The following is an 18,114-nucleotide window of genomic DNA, read 5'->3' on the forward strand; positions in this document are numbered from 1 at the left end:
TTATCTAGTATTATATAACACGCTACAGAAATAGCGCAGTTATCTACTCGCATCGTAGAAAGGAAAGATTGCCCCTAAAGCTAAACATATTCAGATGTGTCTCCCTAGAGCCATGCAGACATTATTGTACACTGTTTACCAACATATAAGGCCAACCCCAGGAATAACCCAAAATGGGCATGTTTGGGTAGTTAGAATAAACTTTGCCCCTTTTGCACTACCGCCCCAAGACTACGGACAAGTATGACTGTACTATAGTAAGAAGTATCTCTAATGATACTTACTCTTGAACGCCCAAGAATGCAAGTAGTGCTGTGTCTGGTTGTTTGTTCAGTCTTAAGACACATTCCCAGTATGCATCTTCTTCTTTCTCATGTTCCAAGGCATACAGCATAAACAGGGGTGGGTATAATCTGGGCAACAGCACAGGAAGGAGTAGTCCTGAACTAGTCACCACATACCTACATTAAAAAAAAAACAACTTCGTAATCAACATCGATTCAAACAATGACACAGAAATATCTGAAACATCCAAATTTTGCGGATTTCCTTCCACACTCCAAAGTCACTCATTTATATTGTGAGGGCTGCTGCGGACAGTGAGTGATGCAAAAGTCTGTAAAGTGCTGCAGATTATGTTGGTGCTGAGGTAAGGGCTCGTTCACATCTGCGCCCGGCACTCCGTACTTCAGCTTTCCGTTTCCTGCATAAAACAGAGCAGGATACGGAAACCTGCAGGAGGCTTTCAAATGAATGGGTGAGAGAGCTGTCCGGCCGTGAGCGGCAGTAAGCGTTTTGCGCTCTCCGCCGCGAAACCAGGTTTTATAATCCGGACACAGAGTCGGACATGCAGCACTCTGTGTCCGGATTAAAAAATCCGGTTTCGCGGCGGAGAGCATAAAACGCTCACTGCCACTCATGGCCGGACCCGGTCTGTGCTTTGCGTCTTCTGGCATGCAGAAGACGGAAAGCACAGAACGGAAGGCTGAACGCAGGTGTGAACCTAGCGTTAGTGAGAGAAACCTGTAAGTTTCACTACCTCAAAACCCCTTTAAAGAGGACCTTCCACCTCCTGGGGCACATGCGTGAATTTAGCGCACTATCGACTTTCAGGTTCTGTGCCCCCGGTGAAGAGCTATTGGTGACGGTACTGTAGCTCTTCACTGTCAGAAGGACGTTTCCTATAGCGCTGTACTGTGAGTGCGCTGAGGAACGCCTCCCCTCCTGATAGTACTTGACCATATAAGAGTACTGGGGGGAGGGGCGTTCCTCGCTGCCATACCAGGTCCTTATAGTTCAGTGGCCCCAAATTGCTTTAGCATGCTTGTCTGCCCCATGGTTATTTACTAAAACACCCTAATATTTACTGATAGTTTTAGTGTGCGAGTACTGAAGCCAGAGCACTACAATCCTGCTTTAGTGTGTTTGATATTCAGCTCTTGCGCAAGGAAGCAGAAGTGTCCTGCCCCGGTTTCACAAAAGAAGCGCACAGGCCCCAGGATCCCCAAAGTGGGGTTCAATGAGAACATCAGACTCCGCAAGTTATGAGGGTGTTTTATTAATCAACCCCAGAAAGAACAGCAATGCTAAATGCACATTTAGGACACCACCACTGGTCGGTCCAAAATTCACCTAACAACCCTTTAATAAAGGAGAATGTTCTATGTAGTGAGGATATTGTAGTAACACTTGTCTGAACTAAAGATTTTTAGCTTTACAGTTAGTTTACCCCGGTTCAGGAGACTCGGGCTCCAGCCCAGTTCTCCCATTGCAGATATGAGGCTTGTCTGGGGATTCCTTGAGAGTGGTTGATGGCTGAATTGTACTACCTTCTTCAGGGAGATCAGGAAACAAAAACCTGGAAAATAACAGAACATATAATGGCTTCAAACAGGTACAACAATGGACCTACAGCCAAAAAAATGCACAAACATGAATCTGAAGGTTTCGGATGAATTGACACAATCATGTTGTTTATAGGTATGAAAATTCTGTTCTGATTTCTTAGTTTACTCTTTAACCGGTTGAAACATTGTTTCCTGATACAGAGCTCCAAATACCCTGCAGATAAAGTCTGAAGTTATAAAAATCTGTTATGAAATTAAACAGTTATGAAACCAAATTCGGGGCAGTGCCTTTTCAGCATACAAGTATGGCAGATCGCGTACCCATCAAGGTGAACTACACCTATGTAATGTCTATGTATCCATATACAACACATATACATACACACAAATATACAATACATTTTATTTCCTTCATTATTGCCATAGCCATTAATAAAGCGGAGACCTTACCTCACCAGCTGGAAGATCCTTTTCAGGTAAGATTTAATCTCTCTTACTGCTTCTTGTAAAAGTCTTCGGTTGGCACCTACTCCTACATACGTCATCCTGTACACCGCCACCAAGGTTTCCACAAGCCGGCCTAGCTGATGCATTGGGGTTTCACAAGCCTAGGGGTGGGGAAAATGATGAAGGTAAGATAACGGGTGGGGAAGACAAGATACTGATGTTATGATTCTTGCCCAAGAAACCCAGCAGAACAAAGAAACACAAGTTTACAATGCATTTTACGCATACTGTGTAGAATTTACTTTTACCTTTAATAGTTATAATAAAGGGAATTTGTCAAATGATTTTTTACTCTCCAAACCACCGCCATTAGCTTATAGATTACCTGTTAAAATGTCTTTAGCAAATGGAGTAGAACCCGTATTTTGCCATTTTAAACGCTGTCTGGTTATCACGCTGGAGTAAAGGAAGAGGGGATGCTCATGGAAAGAATCAAGTTGGTCAAGCACTAACCTCACTCAAACAGGCTTGACTAATGTCATGGATAATAGACCATAGTCTATTCTTCTCCCCTTCTGAGAGGCTTGCAGCTTTTGGCACATGCTACCACACCCCAGCTTTATTACTACACTATGTATGTGCCTGAAGCCACCATATTGTCAGAAGGAGAACAGAATTAGAAAACAATTGTGAAGTGTGGGATTTCATACAGTCTTGTGATGACGTGCCCTGTTCTCAGGCCGGGAAATCAAGTGCGTTAAAGACACAGCCAGGTTGACTCTTCACATCTCCAGCAGCATACAGTGCATATATTTCCTAAGGAGGACGCCTTTAGAAAGCACAGCAGGTAATCTAATGTCTAGTGAAAGCAGTGTAGAGAGGAACGCTCTTCTGACAGGTTCCCTTTAAAGTGAAGCCTTAATCTGTATAAAAGCCCATGTACAGTACAGACTAAAACCCTGCAACACACACACAAAAAATAAAATAGAAAAATGTTTTACATTGATCAAATACGATCTAATCTTCTCATATTTCTCCATGGTGAAAGTGCCGCTGTGCTGTGGAATTCGTTCCAAACTCTCCAGCATGTGTGTATGGGATCGACTCAGAGGTTCTGGACTGTAAAAGAAAAATGACATTCAATGAAACAAACAGCATTTCAGATACTGTGTATTGTCCAGTGGGCTTGCAGAGGAAAATTGAGAATGTTGACAATGTCCAAACATAAAGGGAAATGCCAATCGTGAAAAGGAATGGTAAAGCAGTTCATTTATTAATGCAATTCCAGAAGGAAGAACGGCACAATTTAGAATAATAAGAAAAAAGCTGTCCAGAAAAGCCTGACCTGTCTTGTTGTTGGCGCCTCTTAGTTGTAATTGCTACAGCAATGTTGTCCCAGGCTTTCTGTGGATCTCCTTTCCCCGGGGACTCACAGCCAAGTTGTCTCCAACACTCTTCAAAGATGGCCTTCCACTTGTCATCAGCTGGTACTGAAAGACAGCCCAGCTTACTGCAAAAAAAAAAAAAAAAAGATATAGGTAAGTAATAGGATTAAGCACAAACTTGCTTATAAGTGGGCCCGTGTGAATTAGCCCATGGTGGGCTTTACACAGTGGTTGCACATTGGCCATATGGTGGAAATCAGCCATCTTCAGAAACATGCGAGTAGGAAAAATGTAGATGGATAACGTATGGGAAAGAATATATTCTAGAGAGGCTATGGACAGAGAATTAGAAGAACTAGGAAATAAGTAGAGGTGCCCCATTATTTCTATCTAGAGCATTAAAAATGAAGTAAAACTACAGAACGTATATTATAGTGAACCCACCCAAACGGTATAAAAAGAGGTCTTCTGTAGAGATGAGCGAATAGTATTTGAAACTCTAGCTTCGAATACCTCGCTCCCATAGGAATGAATGGAAGCGGCCAAACACTAAGGGGTTAAGCACCAGCCACTTCCATTCATTCCTATGGAGCGAGGTATTCGAAGACAGAGTTTCGAATATTATTCGCTCATCTTTAGTCTTTTGTGAGGATGGTATTCATAATATATGATGGAATTGAAAATCTGTCACAAAAATCTAGGTTTAGAAGTGGTCTTCTCATAGGAGTTGGAGAGTTAGAAGAGCAGAGTTTGGCAGAAATCCCATATGAAAACATCCTACAAGAACGGCTTTTTTGTCTTAGGATGTCTGTTAAACAGTAATGGACACCTGATGGACCCCATTATGGTCAATGGGATTCCTCAGGAGCCATTGCTGTTCACTTGATGGACCCTGTCACGGAGCAAAGGTATACGTCTTCCTCCGGATGGTCTTTTGAATCAACACGGACGCAAGAGGTCGGGAGACAACAGCAATTTATTGTAATCCACAAAGTTAGTAGCCGGCGGCGGTCACATCAACCGTAATAACAATAAGTCCACAGAAGTCACAATCCAATGATAGCTTTGGCTCCTTGTTCCTGTAACTAAATCCTGGCTCTCTGCAGAGCTGTGCACAGATCCTTCCCCCCTCACCTATACCAAGGAGAGCAGACTCCCTGTCTACTATGGACAATGCACCATCCAACATCTTCTTGGAGACACTGATCAGATTATCTCCACCCATTGTCCTCACTGGTCCTCACTAGTTAGAGGTATTTGCATACAATGTGCTAACACACTAGACCCCAATCAGCCAACTACACATTGATGTATACAACAGGTTAGAGAATACATTCCACATGAAATATATATTACACATGGCCTATAGTATAGACTCTAACCATCCCGTGACAGACCCTTTTATATGTTCTTCTGGTTCTGTGACAGACTAGAACAGACCTGGGCAAAGTCCGGCCCGCGGGCCATATCCGGCCCTCTGACTGATTCAGTCCGGCCCGCACAGCTTTGACTAGGGAGGCGTGTCTAAGGGGGGGGGGGGGGTGTCTAGGGGGGCGTGTCTTAGTGCCGGCCGAAGATGGAGATGTGGAGCGTGTCATGATGATGAGAGATGTAAGGTGAGCTGCAGGGGGGAGAGAGAGAGAGTGTGTGTGTCTATATGTGTGCCTGTCTATATGTGTGTGTGTGTCTATATGTGCCTGTCTGTCTGTCTATATATGTGTGTGTGTCTCAGTAACCTAGGGGCAGAGATGGAAGGGGAATGTTATACTAGGGCAGAGATGGCAGATGGAGGGAGGACATGAAACTGGGGGAGAGATGGAGGGGGGACATGAAACTGGGGGAGAGATGGAGGGGGAGGGGACATGAAATGGGGAAAATAAAGGGGGATATGAAACTGAGGGAGAAATGCAGGGGGGGACATGAAACTGGGGGTAGATGAAGAGGGCACAGACTGGGGGGACATTAAACTGTGGAGGAAGCTGTAGGGGGACCTGTCTGCCTCTAGTTGCCCCCAGTTTAATGTCCCCATCCAGCTACCCCTACAGTTTAATGTCTGCTTCCAGCTTCCTGATTTTAATGTCCCCCTCTAGTTGCCCCCAGTTTCATGTCCCGCTCCAGCTGTCAATTTATTGCCGCCCTCCAACTACCCCCACTATTAATGTCCCCCTCCAGCTGCTCCAGTTTTGTGTCCCCTCTAGTTTCCACCAGTTTATACTGGGGCACCAGGAGAGGGACTTAATACTGTGGGGCAGTTGGAAGGGAATATTACAACGTGGGGGCATATAATGTACGGGTGACTGTAGGAGGATTGTACTGTGTGGGGGCACATGGAAAGATGATCGGGAATGGGCAGAGTCAACGTAGAAGTGGGTGGAGCTAAATTTGTCGTGGCACGGCCCTCTAGCATAGTTTCAATTTCTTATACGGCCCCATGGGAAAATTAATTGCCCACCCCTGGACTAGAAGAACTGATAGTACGCTGCAAGTGTGAACAAAGAATAAGAAAGTAAACTTCAAAGCATATGCAAGAAAGGAGATTACACCAATAACATATTGGGACTCACAGTGACTTGGCTTCCTCCTTCTCCCCTTCATACAAGCTTGGTTTTATGTAGAGGCCATTGACTTTAATACCAGTTCCCCATTCGCCACTAAAAACGCCTTCAATGCAATCTCCATTGGACATTCTGAGAACTCCCTTTAAAAAAGAAAACAGGGAAAAAGTTGTAAAGGATACAGCAAGTCATGGCGGTTACAGACTGAAAAAAAAAAGTAAATCTCACCTTCCCATTCAGTGTCCAGTCATCCGAAAACTCTCCTTCATAAACAGTGTCATCTTCAGAGAGAAGAACGCCAGTTCCCTACAACACACAGAGATTTAAGGTCATATCAGATGGGACATGTGGAGCTCCGGAAATACGGTCTATGTGATGGGCAGACCACTCAAGGGTCAGGTAAACCAAACACACTACATCATAGTGGTCTGTCCTGTACTCATTTACGTATGAGACAGAAGACCCACAATGAAGCTGAAAGTAAAGATCTCATATGTCGGACTGTGTTTACTAGATAGAACACAATCATCTGAAACAAGCCTTACACATAGAGAAAGACGTCATTTACACACATACAATTCACTACGTGGCGGCTGATGCAATAAAAATAGTGGCAACTATAACACTGTTAAAAGGGCACTATCATTGGGAAACGTCATTTTTAGCTAATCACATCCTTGCATAGTCTTTAGAAAGGCTATCCCACACCTATCTTTAGTATGTAAATTGCCTCAGTAGATTTTGAATAAGTCCGTTTTTATTCATATGCTAATTAGCCTTCTCTGTGCACCAGAAGTCTCACCATGCACTCCTCTAGGCTATTCTCTATGGGTATGTTGTACAGACTGCTGTACTGATTACTCGTCTCTGCTGTACATACACATAGACCAGACAGTGCACACAGACACTTCGGATGCACAGGGAGAAGCTCATTAGCATATGAATCAAAACTGACTTATTCAAAATCTACTGAGGCAATTTACATACTAAAGGTAGGTGTGGAATAGCATTTCTAAAGGCTATACAAGAATGTGCTTATCTAAAAATGACTTTTCCCAATGATAGAGCCCCTTTAAGTGTTTTGTGATAAGAATCCCCAACCCTGACCTGAAAGGAAAATAGCATGGACACACAGCCAGATAGAGAAATCCATGTGTAGGTTTATCTTGAGAGACATATCTACATAGTGCATGAACATTAAAAATAGAAACCATTTTAATCATCACTGAGAACTATATAAAGAAATCTTCTCTTGGCGTCCCAGAGGATCAGCCATGACCCCCCCCCCTACTCTTCATAGTCTTGTGTCAGGCTGTAAGACAACTGGCTGAAGCAGAGGACTCCCATTTCTGCCCTGTCTCTGGTAGGACAAAAAGTGTTATGTCCCATATTGTCAATCGGTCACCATCCAAAAAATGGAACACAAGACGATTATCCAGGATCGTCTGTAAGATTTCTGCACTACTGATTGTTTTAGGATGAACACTGTGAGGACATAAACATTTCTTGATTTTTATCATTTATTTCTAGGTTGAGTGTTCCTATAACTCACCATCATCTTATTTAGACTAAAGGCTCCTTCATAATATAATCCAAACTGAGTCACAACAAGCCCATTGCCTTGCCGTAGATCATCCTGCCACATTCCCATGTATTTTTCTCCTCTGGTGAAAGAAGAAATCATTATTACTAAGGTACACAATCATGTACAGACTGATGGAATCGGAGTCAGAGACCATCCTTTATGTTAGCTTCATTTCCAGACAAACCAGGACATACACAGGTCTATCACTAAGCATTTTCCACGCCATACTGCCACTGTAGCGCTTTAAAAATTTAGGTATTGTAGCCCGGAGCTATCCAAACATATCTTTGAAACCTAGAAGTTTTATATTAAATGGTTAAATAGATATTTCTGAGGAGATCCTTACATAAAAAGAAAGGAAAGGAAATGAAATGAAAATAGGTTAAAAAAAGAAAAATGCTACCAGTCTACCGGTTGATCGCAAAGGACGTATGGGTCGATCGCGGGATGCAGCCAGGGATCCCCGGTGTCTACTTGTTCACGGTGTAGGCTGAGAGTCGACTCTCAGCCTGCGCTGTGAACAAGCACTCCAGACACTTGCAGGCCGCTCTTAGGGATGGAGGGGGCTGGAGTGCTGCTTCTTCACAGCGCAGGCTGAGAGTCATCTACGGACAATGGCAGGCGGAGCTGCCGCAGCCCCGCCTGCCAGTGTCCAGAGATAACTCTCAGCCTACGCTGTGAAGAAGCAGACAGCTGGGATCCCTGGGCGGCCACAGAACGCCGCTGTCTCCTGCTCTCGCGCTCCGCCCACATACATGCCCCGCCCACAGGCCCGCCTCGGTCCCGCCCACAAGAAGTGGGTAGCTCTTTGGACTTGGTCAGCTAATAAAGTAGCTCACACGCTGAAAAAGTGTGAGCACCCCTGGTGTAGGGCTACATGCATAGGACTGTATTTTTCATCAGTCTGCTGCTTTTTGGCAGATAGCACACTGACCCATTCATTTCTATGGCCCCACGCACACAATCATGATTTCTGCAGCCCACAAAAATCAGGGCAGGTCCTATTTCTGTCCATTTTGTGGTCTGGGCTTATTCATTCAAATGTCAATGGTCCATGGAAAGCACAGATGGCACATATACGCCATCCATCCATACGTTTTTCACTGGTCATGTACATGTAACTTAAGATCTGATAGACTAGAATACAATATCAACATCACTAAAGCTTACAGCTTTGAGAGAGGGTGAATAGACGAAAACGCCATAAAATATTTAACTCGAGGCGTCCATATACTTTTCAGTTACATATCGGTTTTCTGCTTTTTGTTAACAGAAGCTGAAGACAGAATAGTAATACCTGGACTGATAATAAAACGTGGGGCGTGACACTTATAATATTGTAAATGTTTTTCCATTTACAATATTATAAGTGTCACGCGCCACGTTTTATTATCAGTTTATTATCAGTCCAGCTGACCTTTTGTAAAATCTGATCATAAGACCACAGAGGACATCGGTCACGAGCTCTATGTGCTGTAGGACTAGGGATCTGAGCTTGGCAATATATAGGTTTAATGTCGTACCTTAGAGAAACAAGTACACGCTTATCTGGCTGATAGTGAGCCTGTGCGTGCAGCTTTCTATAGAGTGAGTGACAGTTCCCTATGAGCATGTATGTAAATATAGGGTACATGAGAGAATTTAATTAAAATTCAATATCATTTAAACCTATATGGCCAAACTTGGCATCCCAAACCACATCTGTATGCTGCCGATATATTGGGAAGTTGTCAGTATCCACAGACAGTAAACTGGATGTAGATCTTGCCAACAATGAGTGAATCTGCAGAACAGAAATACCAAAATAAAATGACAATCTGCAATATGTAAATTACCTGGTGATATCATCAAATACTCCATAACCAGTCTTCTTATCCATTACCCACTGCCCGATAAACATACTAGGAGATGAGGAGGTCAATTTGCCACTGCGAAGAAGCCCATGTCCATTGCGGTTATTGTCCTGAAAACAGCCTTCATATACTTCGCCATTTGCATACCTGCGATAGAAAGTGAAATAGCGGAAACAGCCGGGTTACTGTAATCATGTTTGAGGGCAGAGGAAACACCATTAGCATTACTTTTTGTTAACTACATTGCATCTTACCAGAAAGTGCCTTGACCACACATTTTGCCATCTTTCCAGTGTCCCAGATAGCGGTCATTCTTTTTTAAGGCTTTATTAGGGATGATATACTCCCCATACCTGAGAAAAGTCAATGTATGTTACAGTCAGTATCCCTGCCTTGCCATAGGCCACTGGTAAACTTCCAATAATTGCCATCTTGATAATTTAAGACTATATTTTGTAGCTTTCCACTTACCCATCCTCCAAGCCATTCCTAAAATCCCCTGTGTATATTCTTCCATCTGGCCAGCTCAATGTCCCTCTAAAAACAACAGGGGGTATCAGTACCTCGCAATAATCTGACATAGCCATGACGCAAACTCAAACACCTTTTTTATGTGAAAGATCTAAGTCAGTGAGGTTCACTATATAGATCAATGGGTTTGGATTGTACATGTACCATAATTTGACCATCTGCTTTCCCAAAGAGTGGTATAAATTACTGAGAAAACATGAGAAGCGGAAATCACCACTCACACCTTAAAGAGGACCTTTCATGGTCCGGGGCACAGGCAGTTCTATATACTGTCTATATACGGTCCCAGTACCGTAGCTCATTACAGTCAGAAGGGTGTTTCTGACAGTCAGTCAGGTACGTCCTTCTCCACAGCAGCGCCTATCGCGCTGTACAGTGTGAGCGGGGAGGAACACCCCTTCCCTCTACTCACAGTGCTCCTCCATAGACGAGTATTATCAGGAGGGGAGGGGGCGTTCCTCCCCACTCACACTGTACAGCGTGATAGGCGCTGCTGTGGAGAAGGACGTTCCTGACTGACTGTCAGGAACGCCCTTCTGACTGTAAAGAGCTACAGTACCGGGACTGATAGCACTTTACCCGGGGCACAGATCGGGAAAGCCGGCTTTCCAGCAGTATATAGAACTGCCTGTGCCCCAAACCTTGAAAGGTCCTCTTTAAGGCACAGATCGGGAAAGCCGGCAGTGCGATGAATTCAGCGCACTGTCGGCTTTCCAGCAGTATATATAACTGTCTGTGTCTAAATCCATGAAAGGTCCTCTTTAAAGGGATTATCCAGGATTTGTTTTTTTATGGTTTATCTTTAGGATAGGCCATAAATATATCAACAGTGGGGGCCTGAAAGCCGATTGCTGCAAAGATCAGCTGTACAGAGCTACTTCCAAAACCCAAACTATACCAGCTCTGAGACAGACGCATTTGGGTCTGGTCCCTGTACAGTGACACGGTGCAGTAATTTCAGATTTGGGACTGAAGTCAATGGAAGCTGACCTACAGTGTTGACAATGGGACACTACTCTGGGACCGGAGAAGACTGCTTCCAGCTCCATGCTGTATATAATACAGGTGGTGGAGGTGACCCCATACAATTGGATCCTTGCATGGGCTTCCCCTCCAATCAGATATTTATGGCCTATCCTTAGAATGATCCATTAAAATATAAATCCTTGAAAACATACCTAAACTTTTATGACACATTTTCTAAATCAATAGTGCAGGTGATAATAGTAAATTTTGGATATAAAGAAAAATGCTTCTCCCGTTTTTTTTCTCTCTGTATTTCCCCTGCACTGATGAAATCTGTACTCGCTTACTGCTCAAGTTTATGGAAGTCAATGGAGAGTAGTAGGGTGTAGAAGGATGAGTAACAGAAAGCAGAGAGATGAAACATGATTTAAAGTGGCAAATTTTCAACTTCCCAGAGCTAGATAATATTTCACATGATAAACCAGCTTTGGGGTTTGAGAAGACCCTCATCAATAAAAGCTTTAGGCTGGTCACATGACCTTTCCTTTTGGTCAGCTTGGCCTTTCTCCTTGCTCCAAAGATGTCAATGGAATAAGCTTTAAAACTTGTGTATGGAGTACATAAATGGACAGTGTATTCAGTGACAGTGATCAGTGCAGAGGCAGGATGGAAGGAAAGAACAGAAGCATTTCTAGTTAATAAAATATGTTACAAAGCTTACTATTGTCACCTGCTCAATTAAATTATGAAATTGGTCACAAAAATTTAGGTACCCAATAAATTGCTGAAACTGTCTGCATCTGCGGAATACATCCAAATGTCTACAGCTACTTTTACCCAGTGCAGTTGACATGTAATTTCCCATCCCTCCGCACACTGGAGCTAGATCCATACAAAGACAATTATCATGCTTTTGGATATACTCGAGTATAAGCCGAATTTTTCAGCACAGTTCCTGTGCTGAAAAAGGCCCCCTTGGCTTATACTCGAGTCAAGCAAAAAAACATTTTTTATTTTATTTTATTATTTTTTTGGGAGGGGGGTCTATGACCACCCACAATAGTAATGTACAGAATGTCCCATAAAATAGTGATAAAAAAATATAATAAAAAAATAAAATAAAAGTTCTAAATCACTCCTTTCCCTAGAATACATATAAAAGTAGAAAATTACTGTGAAACACAAACACATTAGGTATCCCTGTGTCTGAAAGTGCCTGGTCTACTGAATATAGGGTACCTGCAGTGCTCCTGTTCCATCAGGAAGGGGTTAATAGGAGCACTGCAGATCCCCTATATTCAGCCAGGGTGAATTCCAAGTGAGGGAAAAAAACCTGAGTCCTTAAGCTCAGGGAAGGGGCAGACAGACAACCAAAACACCCCCTCCCCTTTCCCATCACCCAGCATCTACTGCACCCAAAAACTCCGACCATTTTAATTTCTGAAGTTTTCCCAGTTTTTTGTGGTAAAATTAGGGGCCTCGGCTTATATTCGGGTCGGCTTATACTCGAGTATATACGGTAAAGCCAATAAATGAATAATAAAGTGTGAACAGATATACCTGCCATGTGGCTTTCCACTAATCCAGCGGCCCTCATATGTGGCATCTTTGAGTCGTGCATCCTTGTAGAAGGTATATTTAGCGCTCCGTGATAGCGGAGGATCCTGTCTTATAATGCTTCCACTAGTGGTAGGTGAAGGCTCAGAAACTCCCCGAAGAGCTTGGTCTACTGCCTGGCTTATTGCTCGAAGCCACTTAGTCTGCAGAAAAGAAGAGAAAACCGCACTATTATTCAACATGGATTTATTTATTTATTAATATAACCAATTCTTTTCTCTAGCCCCCAACATTCCTGAGCAATCAGTGCTGTCACTATCATGGTAAATAAGCCATCTGCTGTCAGGTGGGCGGTTCTGGCTGGAGAGGATAGTCTTGGACCACCCACCTGAGTAGAGAGCCGAATTATGCAGAAACGAACAACAATGATTGTTTGGGAACTGTGAGGGCTTTAACAAGTTCTAATAGAAACTACTATATACTTAGTGCTACACATAGATTCAGGCGTGAAATAATCAGTAGCAGAAAACTAAAACATACTATTACAGATAATACCTTTTCTTGTGGTGACAAAGCAACCAACGTCAGTTGTTCCTCTGGGGTTGTGATCTTTAAACCATTTCTGAAAGAAACATATAACATATGAAGAAATGCACCATTAAAAATGAATGTCCCGAAAACAACGAGTGCCTGCGTGGTGGGAATAAGACTGCCACTGATCATGAGACCTAGGGTCCCGAGTTCCCCTATTTTAACAGAGTGGTGTTCATGCATGTCTACTGCCTTAATTCTCCTTCAAACTCTCTGTTCCAAGAGAAAACCAGCAAAAAATATGTAATATAATGGAAAATAAATGCTTTTACTTAAAGAGGTCCTCTGCTTTGGATAATGTCTACTTGCTAGAAGGGTTCCTTTGTAATATGCAGATACAAATTTGTCTTACTTGTACCCTGTGATCAGCTGGCAGTAAGTGTTCAATTTCCCTGCAGTGCCTCCACAGGAGAAATTAAGTACTGCACTGTTTACATTCAAATCAATGAACTATGTGTCATGCAGAACAGGATGGGTCCTCCAGAGCAAATGACGTCCTTTTTTTGACTCTCTAATATGATGTAGGAAGAGGGTTTTTTTTTTTTTACTAAATTACAAAGTGTGTGCTCATATACCTACAGCTGCTAAAATAAAAATCACACAAGGAGATGTGACAGATCTATATGGTTTCAGTGAATGAAAATCACTCCATTACAGATTTAGGGACCATGTGAGCATGTAAAAGCAAATGTACGAGACTGCCTAAAATAGTCACACTTTTTTTTTTTTTTTTATGACTGTTTTTGGTTAACATTGTCAACACAATTCTGCGTCTATTTAAAGTGCTTTTTTTTCTGCCAGATTTAGGTTAATTACCAACGCGAGGCCTGAAATATAAAACATTAGAGGAGGAAGTAAAACATTAAAGTGGATACATGGCCAGCGTCCAAAATCGAAGCACTGCCATTTAATATCCCCGAGGATGCTGCCTCAGTAAACCAAACAGACATCTTGCTCATTTTTAGAACACAAAACAAATAGATTTTTGCAACAATACCCACATCCCGATAATGTCCTCAGATACAGGCTCCACCCACAGCGTAGAAAGGGGAAATATATGATGTGTAGAGAACTGCGGAAAGAGTGAAAAATATGGCATAGATAAAACAATGACTACTTACAGTCTAGAGCAGGGGTCGCAGACTGAAATACACAGTGGATCGAAATTAAAAACTTGGACAAAGTTGCGGGGCGGCCTCAATATTTTTGAAAAAAATGTCTACAATTGAGGAAGTTTTTTCCTTCTCATCAGATATAACTACGAACCTTTTCAGATGGAAACAAACTTTAAGGGGTTGTCCAGGCAAAACGGGACAAGCCCTTTAAATTTTAATTCAGCCTCGGCAGTGTAAAAAAAAAAATTATACTCACCTGTTACCGATGCTCCGGTGTCCTCCCGGTGCCGTCTGATTCTTCTGCTGAACGAGTCTCTTCCAGAGTGCCCCTGAAGCCTCTGATTGGCTTTCAGCGGTCACGTGACTGCTGAGGCTAATAAGCAGAACTCCAGAAGAGACCTGTTCAGCAGAAGGACTGGACTGCGCCAAGAGGATACCAGAGCATCGTGGACAACAGAATATGATTTTTTTTTCACTGCCCGGCTAATTTAAAAGTTAAAAGGGTTGTCCAATGTTGCCTGGCCAACCCCTTTAATACAGTTTGCTACACTCTGATCTACTCAACAAATAGTAGATATTTGGTATGTTCTCGTGGGCCTAATAGAATTTCACTGCAGGCCAGAGTTTTACACCTATGGTCTAGAGCAGGGGTGCCCAATATGTCGATCGCGATCTACTGGTAGATCGCAAAGGACATATGGGTAGATCGCGGGATGCAGGGATCCCCGGTGTCTGCTTGTTCACAGTGCAGGCTTAGAGTCATCTATGGAAACTGGCAGGCGGGGCTCCCGCAGCCCCAGCCTGCCAGTGTCCAGAAATAACTCTCAGCCTGCGCTGTGAACAAACAGACACTGGGGATCCCTGGGCGGCCACAGAACACCGCTGTCTCCAGCTCTCACAATCCACCCGGCCCCGCCCACATGCCCAGCCCCTGCCCACATGCCTGGCCCCACCCACAGACACGCCCGCCCCGCCCACAAGCCCACCCAAGTAGATCTTTTGCCTTGGTCACCTAATTAAGTAGCTCACACGCTGAAAAAGTGTATGCACCCCTGGTCTAGAGTATCTGATACTCTTAAAATAAAACTGGACTTTGTATTTGTTGTAGTCTACACTTGTGCAACTGCCCATCAGACATGGCCAGTGCTCAACAGACCCTCCCGCCACTATTTCCTAGAAAAACTCACTTTTTACTTACAATAGATTGGGCAAGTGCATCTTCACAAAAAGCCTGAGTCAAGAAATTCTATGAAACCTTGACTGCTTCCAAAGTTGGAGAGACCACATCTTTTTGATTGTCTATTCCATTAAAAAACATTTTAAACAAGTTAAAAAATTAAAAAAATCCACCCCCACCCAATTCCCCCAAAATTGGTTGTGAAACACAGACCATTTCAGATGTAACAATTCATATATCTAACAAATCCAGGCCGCAAATTCCAAGCCACATTTCCCCTTTTTGCCATTCTTGTTATATTATCGCACCTGGGCATGAACCAGGGCATCATTGAAAAGAATGAACCAGTTGACAGAAAAGCGCCCAGCATTCTGCAAACAGAGGCCGCGGTTGCTGCTTTCACAGATCAGACGTCTTTCTGGTTTCCTCAATGAATCCTGCAGAACAAAAAAAAAAAAAGATTTCAGTAAAAATAAAAAAGACAAACAAAGCAACCCAACAGCATACAATATATAAGCTATCATCGTATAGTATAATCATATTTATGTAGATTGCATGGACACTGCTGGCACAAAGTACCAAACACATCGGCTACTGGAGGATGTATGTGACAGGAGCAATTTTCGGAGACTGTAGACTGAGCTCAAATGAGGAAGCTTTTTGTTGCAGATTTTGCTGTGTTTTCTCCGCCACAGTCTGAGCAGATAGTAGAAGTATAAGGGCTTCCTATATAGTCCCCATTCCTTTTAAAGGGGCTCTATCATTGGGAAAAGTCATTTTTAGAAAAGCACATGCTTACATAGCCTTTAGAAATGCTATTCCACACATACCTTTAGTATGTAAATTGCCTCAGCAGATTTTGTATAAGTCTGTTTTTATTCATATGCTAATGAGCTTAGACCGTGCACCGGGAGTGTTTGTGTGCATTGTCTGCTCTATGTGTATGCACAGCAGAGACGAGTCATCAATACAGCAGCCTTTGCTATCCATACACATAGAGCAGACAGTGCACACAGACACTTCAGGAGCGTGGACCTGAAGGAAGACCTCTGTGGCCGGCTGCCGGCAAAAGCGCTGAGGGGAATTCCCGGCAGACTTGGCTGCCTGGATTTCCTCTCAGCGCTTCTGCCAGCGGCAGGTCCCCTTCAGGTCCGACAGCCGAGGTCTTCCTTTAGGTCTGCACTCCTGCCGGGGATCCCCCCTTCAGCTCTGGCGGTCGGGGATCTCCCTCAGCGCTTCAGAGCCGCATTTGAGAGAGCGGTCACATCCGCTCCCTCCTCTCTCTGAGGGCATGGCGGCGCCTGCTGCTTCCTCGCAGCGGAGGGCATCTCCACTGTAACTCCGCCATTACCACTGTAAGAATTACAGTGGAGGTGCCGATTCTAATTGCGACTGCTCTGGAGCAGAGCGGCGCCATTATAGCTACAGACTACAGCTACCGTAGTTACAGACCCGGCATACAGACACCGGGGCGGGTGCCGGGCCTGCAGCCATGGCGATGCTGTTCATTTTAAACTACAGAAGTACTTACGGTACTTCTGCTAGAAGGCTCCGGTACTTCTGCCAGGAGCGTGGCGATGCTGCGGCCTGGCACCAGCCCCCGTGTCTGTATGCCGGGTCTGTAAGTACGGTATTACCGTAATGACTCAAATATAAGCCGAGGCGGACTTTTTCAGCACAAAAACTGTGCTGAAAAACTCGGCTTATACTCGAGTATATACGGTACATAACACAATATAAAGCAGACTTTTCTCATGAATTAGAAGGTTGGAGACATACCGTCATCTTCCCTGGAAAGGTCTTCCAGAATCCCAAGGTGTATTCAGCCTCCTTCTTCTTTCTACTCAAAGACAAGGCCAAAGCATCGTAACTAGTGCTGGAGTCTTGAAGTTTTTTGTATTCTGATGAGGACTGACATACACAATAATAGAAGACGAGAAGACTGTGAGACATGGCTCATGATGGTGAACCAGAAATAAAGTGTAAAATATAGGACAAAACTGAACAGTCAGAACAGAGAAAATAAATGCCCATCTTGTCCTCATGTTTTGGGAAACATCTTTTCTTATATAGTGAGTGGATTTGTATGTTGGGATGCTGGTGAGTGTGTGTCTGTAATAAGATCATAGTAACAGGAGTGGTGACCAAGAATGGCCGCGCTCCTTAGGAACCCGTCGCTGAGCAGGGTGCTCTTTTAGTGTGGCGTTGGGGTAAAACGTGAGTCATACGCTTTATTCACTGGTGAGCGTTAAGTAATCCGGGCGTGGTGGGGAGTGTCCACAGACTTACGACTACAAGAGTCGACAGAGTGCAGGTTATGGTGTTAGGGAAATGGATTCCCAAATTGGAACCAGGATGCGTGCTCTCTCGGTGATAATAGGATGCACCACGCACGAATAACGTCAAAGGCGGATTGCTCAGGCCTCTGAATGAAGCAATACAACACCTCTATTCCCCTTCACCTGGCTATTGCGAACTGGGACTGCTCAGAATCTCTGTACTCAC

General features: G+C 43.7%; 1 protein-coding gene across 3 annotated transcripts in view; it reads right to left on the minus strand.

Moving 5' to 3' along the window:
- The window catches only part of ALS2 (alsin Rho guanine nucleotide exchange factor ALS2), a 52,401-nt gene that overhangs the window by 3,715 nt on the left and 30,572 nt on the right, over positions 1-18,114 (minus strand). For all 3 annotated transcript variants that reach the window (XM_075284271.1, XM_075284269.1, XM_075284270.1), the window contains exons 14-29: positions 17,389-17,520; positions 15,918-16,046; positions 14,319-14,389; positions 13,282-13,348; positions 12,730-12,929; positions 10,144-10,209; positions 9,927-10,025; positions 9,655-9,819; positions 7,787-7,898; positions 6,463-6,540; positions 6,244-6,377; positions 3,640-3,804; positions 3,296-3,413; positions 2,298-2,455; positions 1,730-1,858; positions 285-461 (exon numbers count right to left, since the gene is read on the minus strand). In XM_075284271.1, coding sequence (XP_075140372.1) covers positions 285-461; positions 1,730-1,858; positions 2,298-2,455; positions 3,296-3,413; positions 3,640-3,804; positions 6,244-6,377; positions 6,463-6,540; positions 7,787-7,898; positions 9,655-9,819; positions 9,927-10,025; positions 10,144-10,209; positions 12,730-12,929; positions 13,282-13,348; positions 14,319-14,389; positions 15,918-16,046; positions 17,389-17,520 — 2,000 coding nt within the window. The remainder of the gene's footprint in view (positions 1-284; positions 462-1,729; positions 1,859-2,297; positions 2,456-3,295; positions 3,414-3,639; positions 3,805-6,243; positions 6,378-6,462; positions 6,541-7,786; positions 7,899-9,654; positions 9,820-9,926; positions 10,026-10,143; positions 10,210-12,729; positions 12,930-13,281; positions 13,349-14,318; positions 14,390-15,917; positions 16,047-17,388; positions 17,521-18,114) is intronic.

The sequence above is a fragment of the Leptodactylus fuscus genome, chromosome 8, assembly GCF_031893055.1.
Source record: "Leptodactylus fuscus isolate aLepFus1 chromosome 8, aLepFus1.hap2, whole genome shotgun sequence".
Classification (NCBI taxonomy): domain Eukaryota; kingdom Metazoa; phylum Chordata; class Amphibia; order Anura; family Leptodactylidae; genus Leptodactylus; species Leptodactylus fuscus.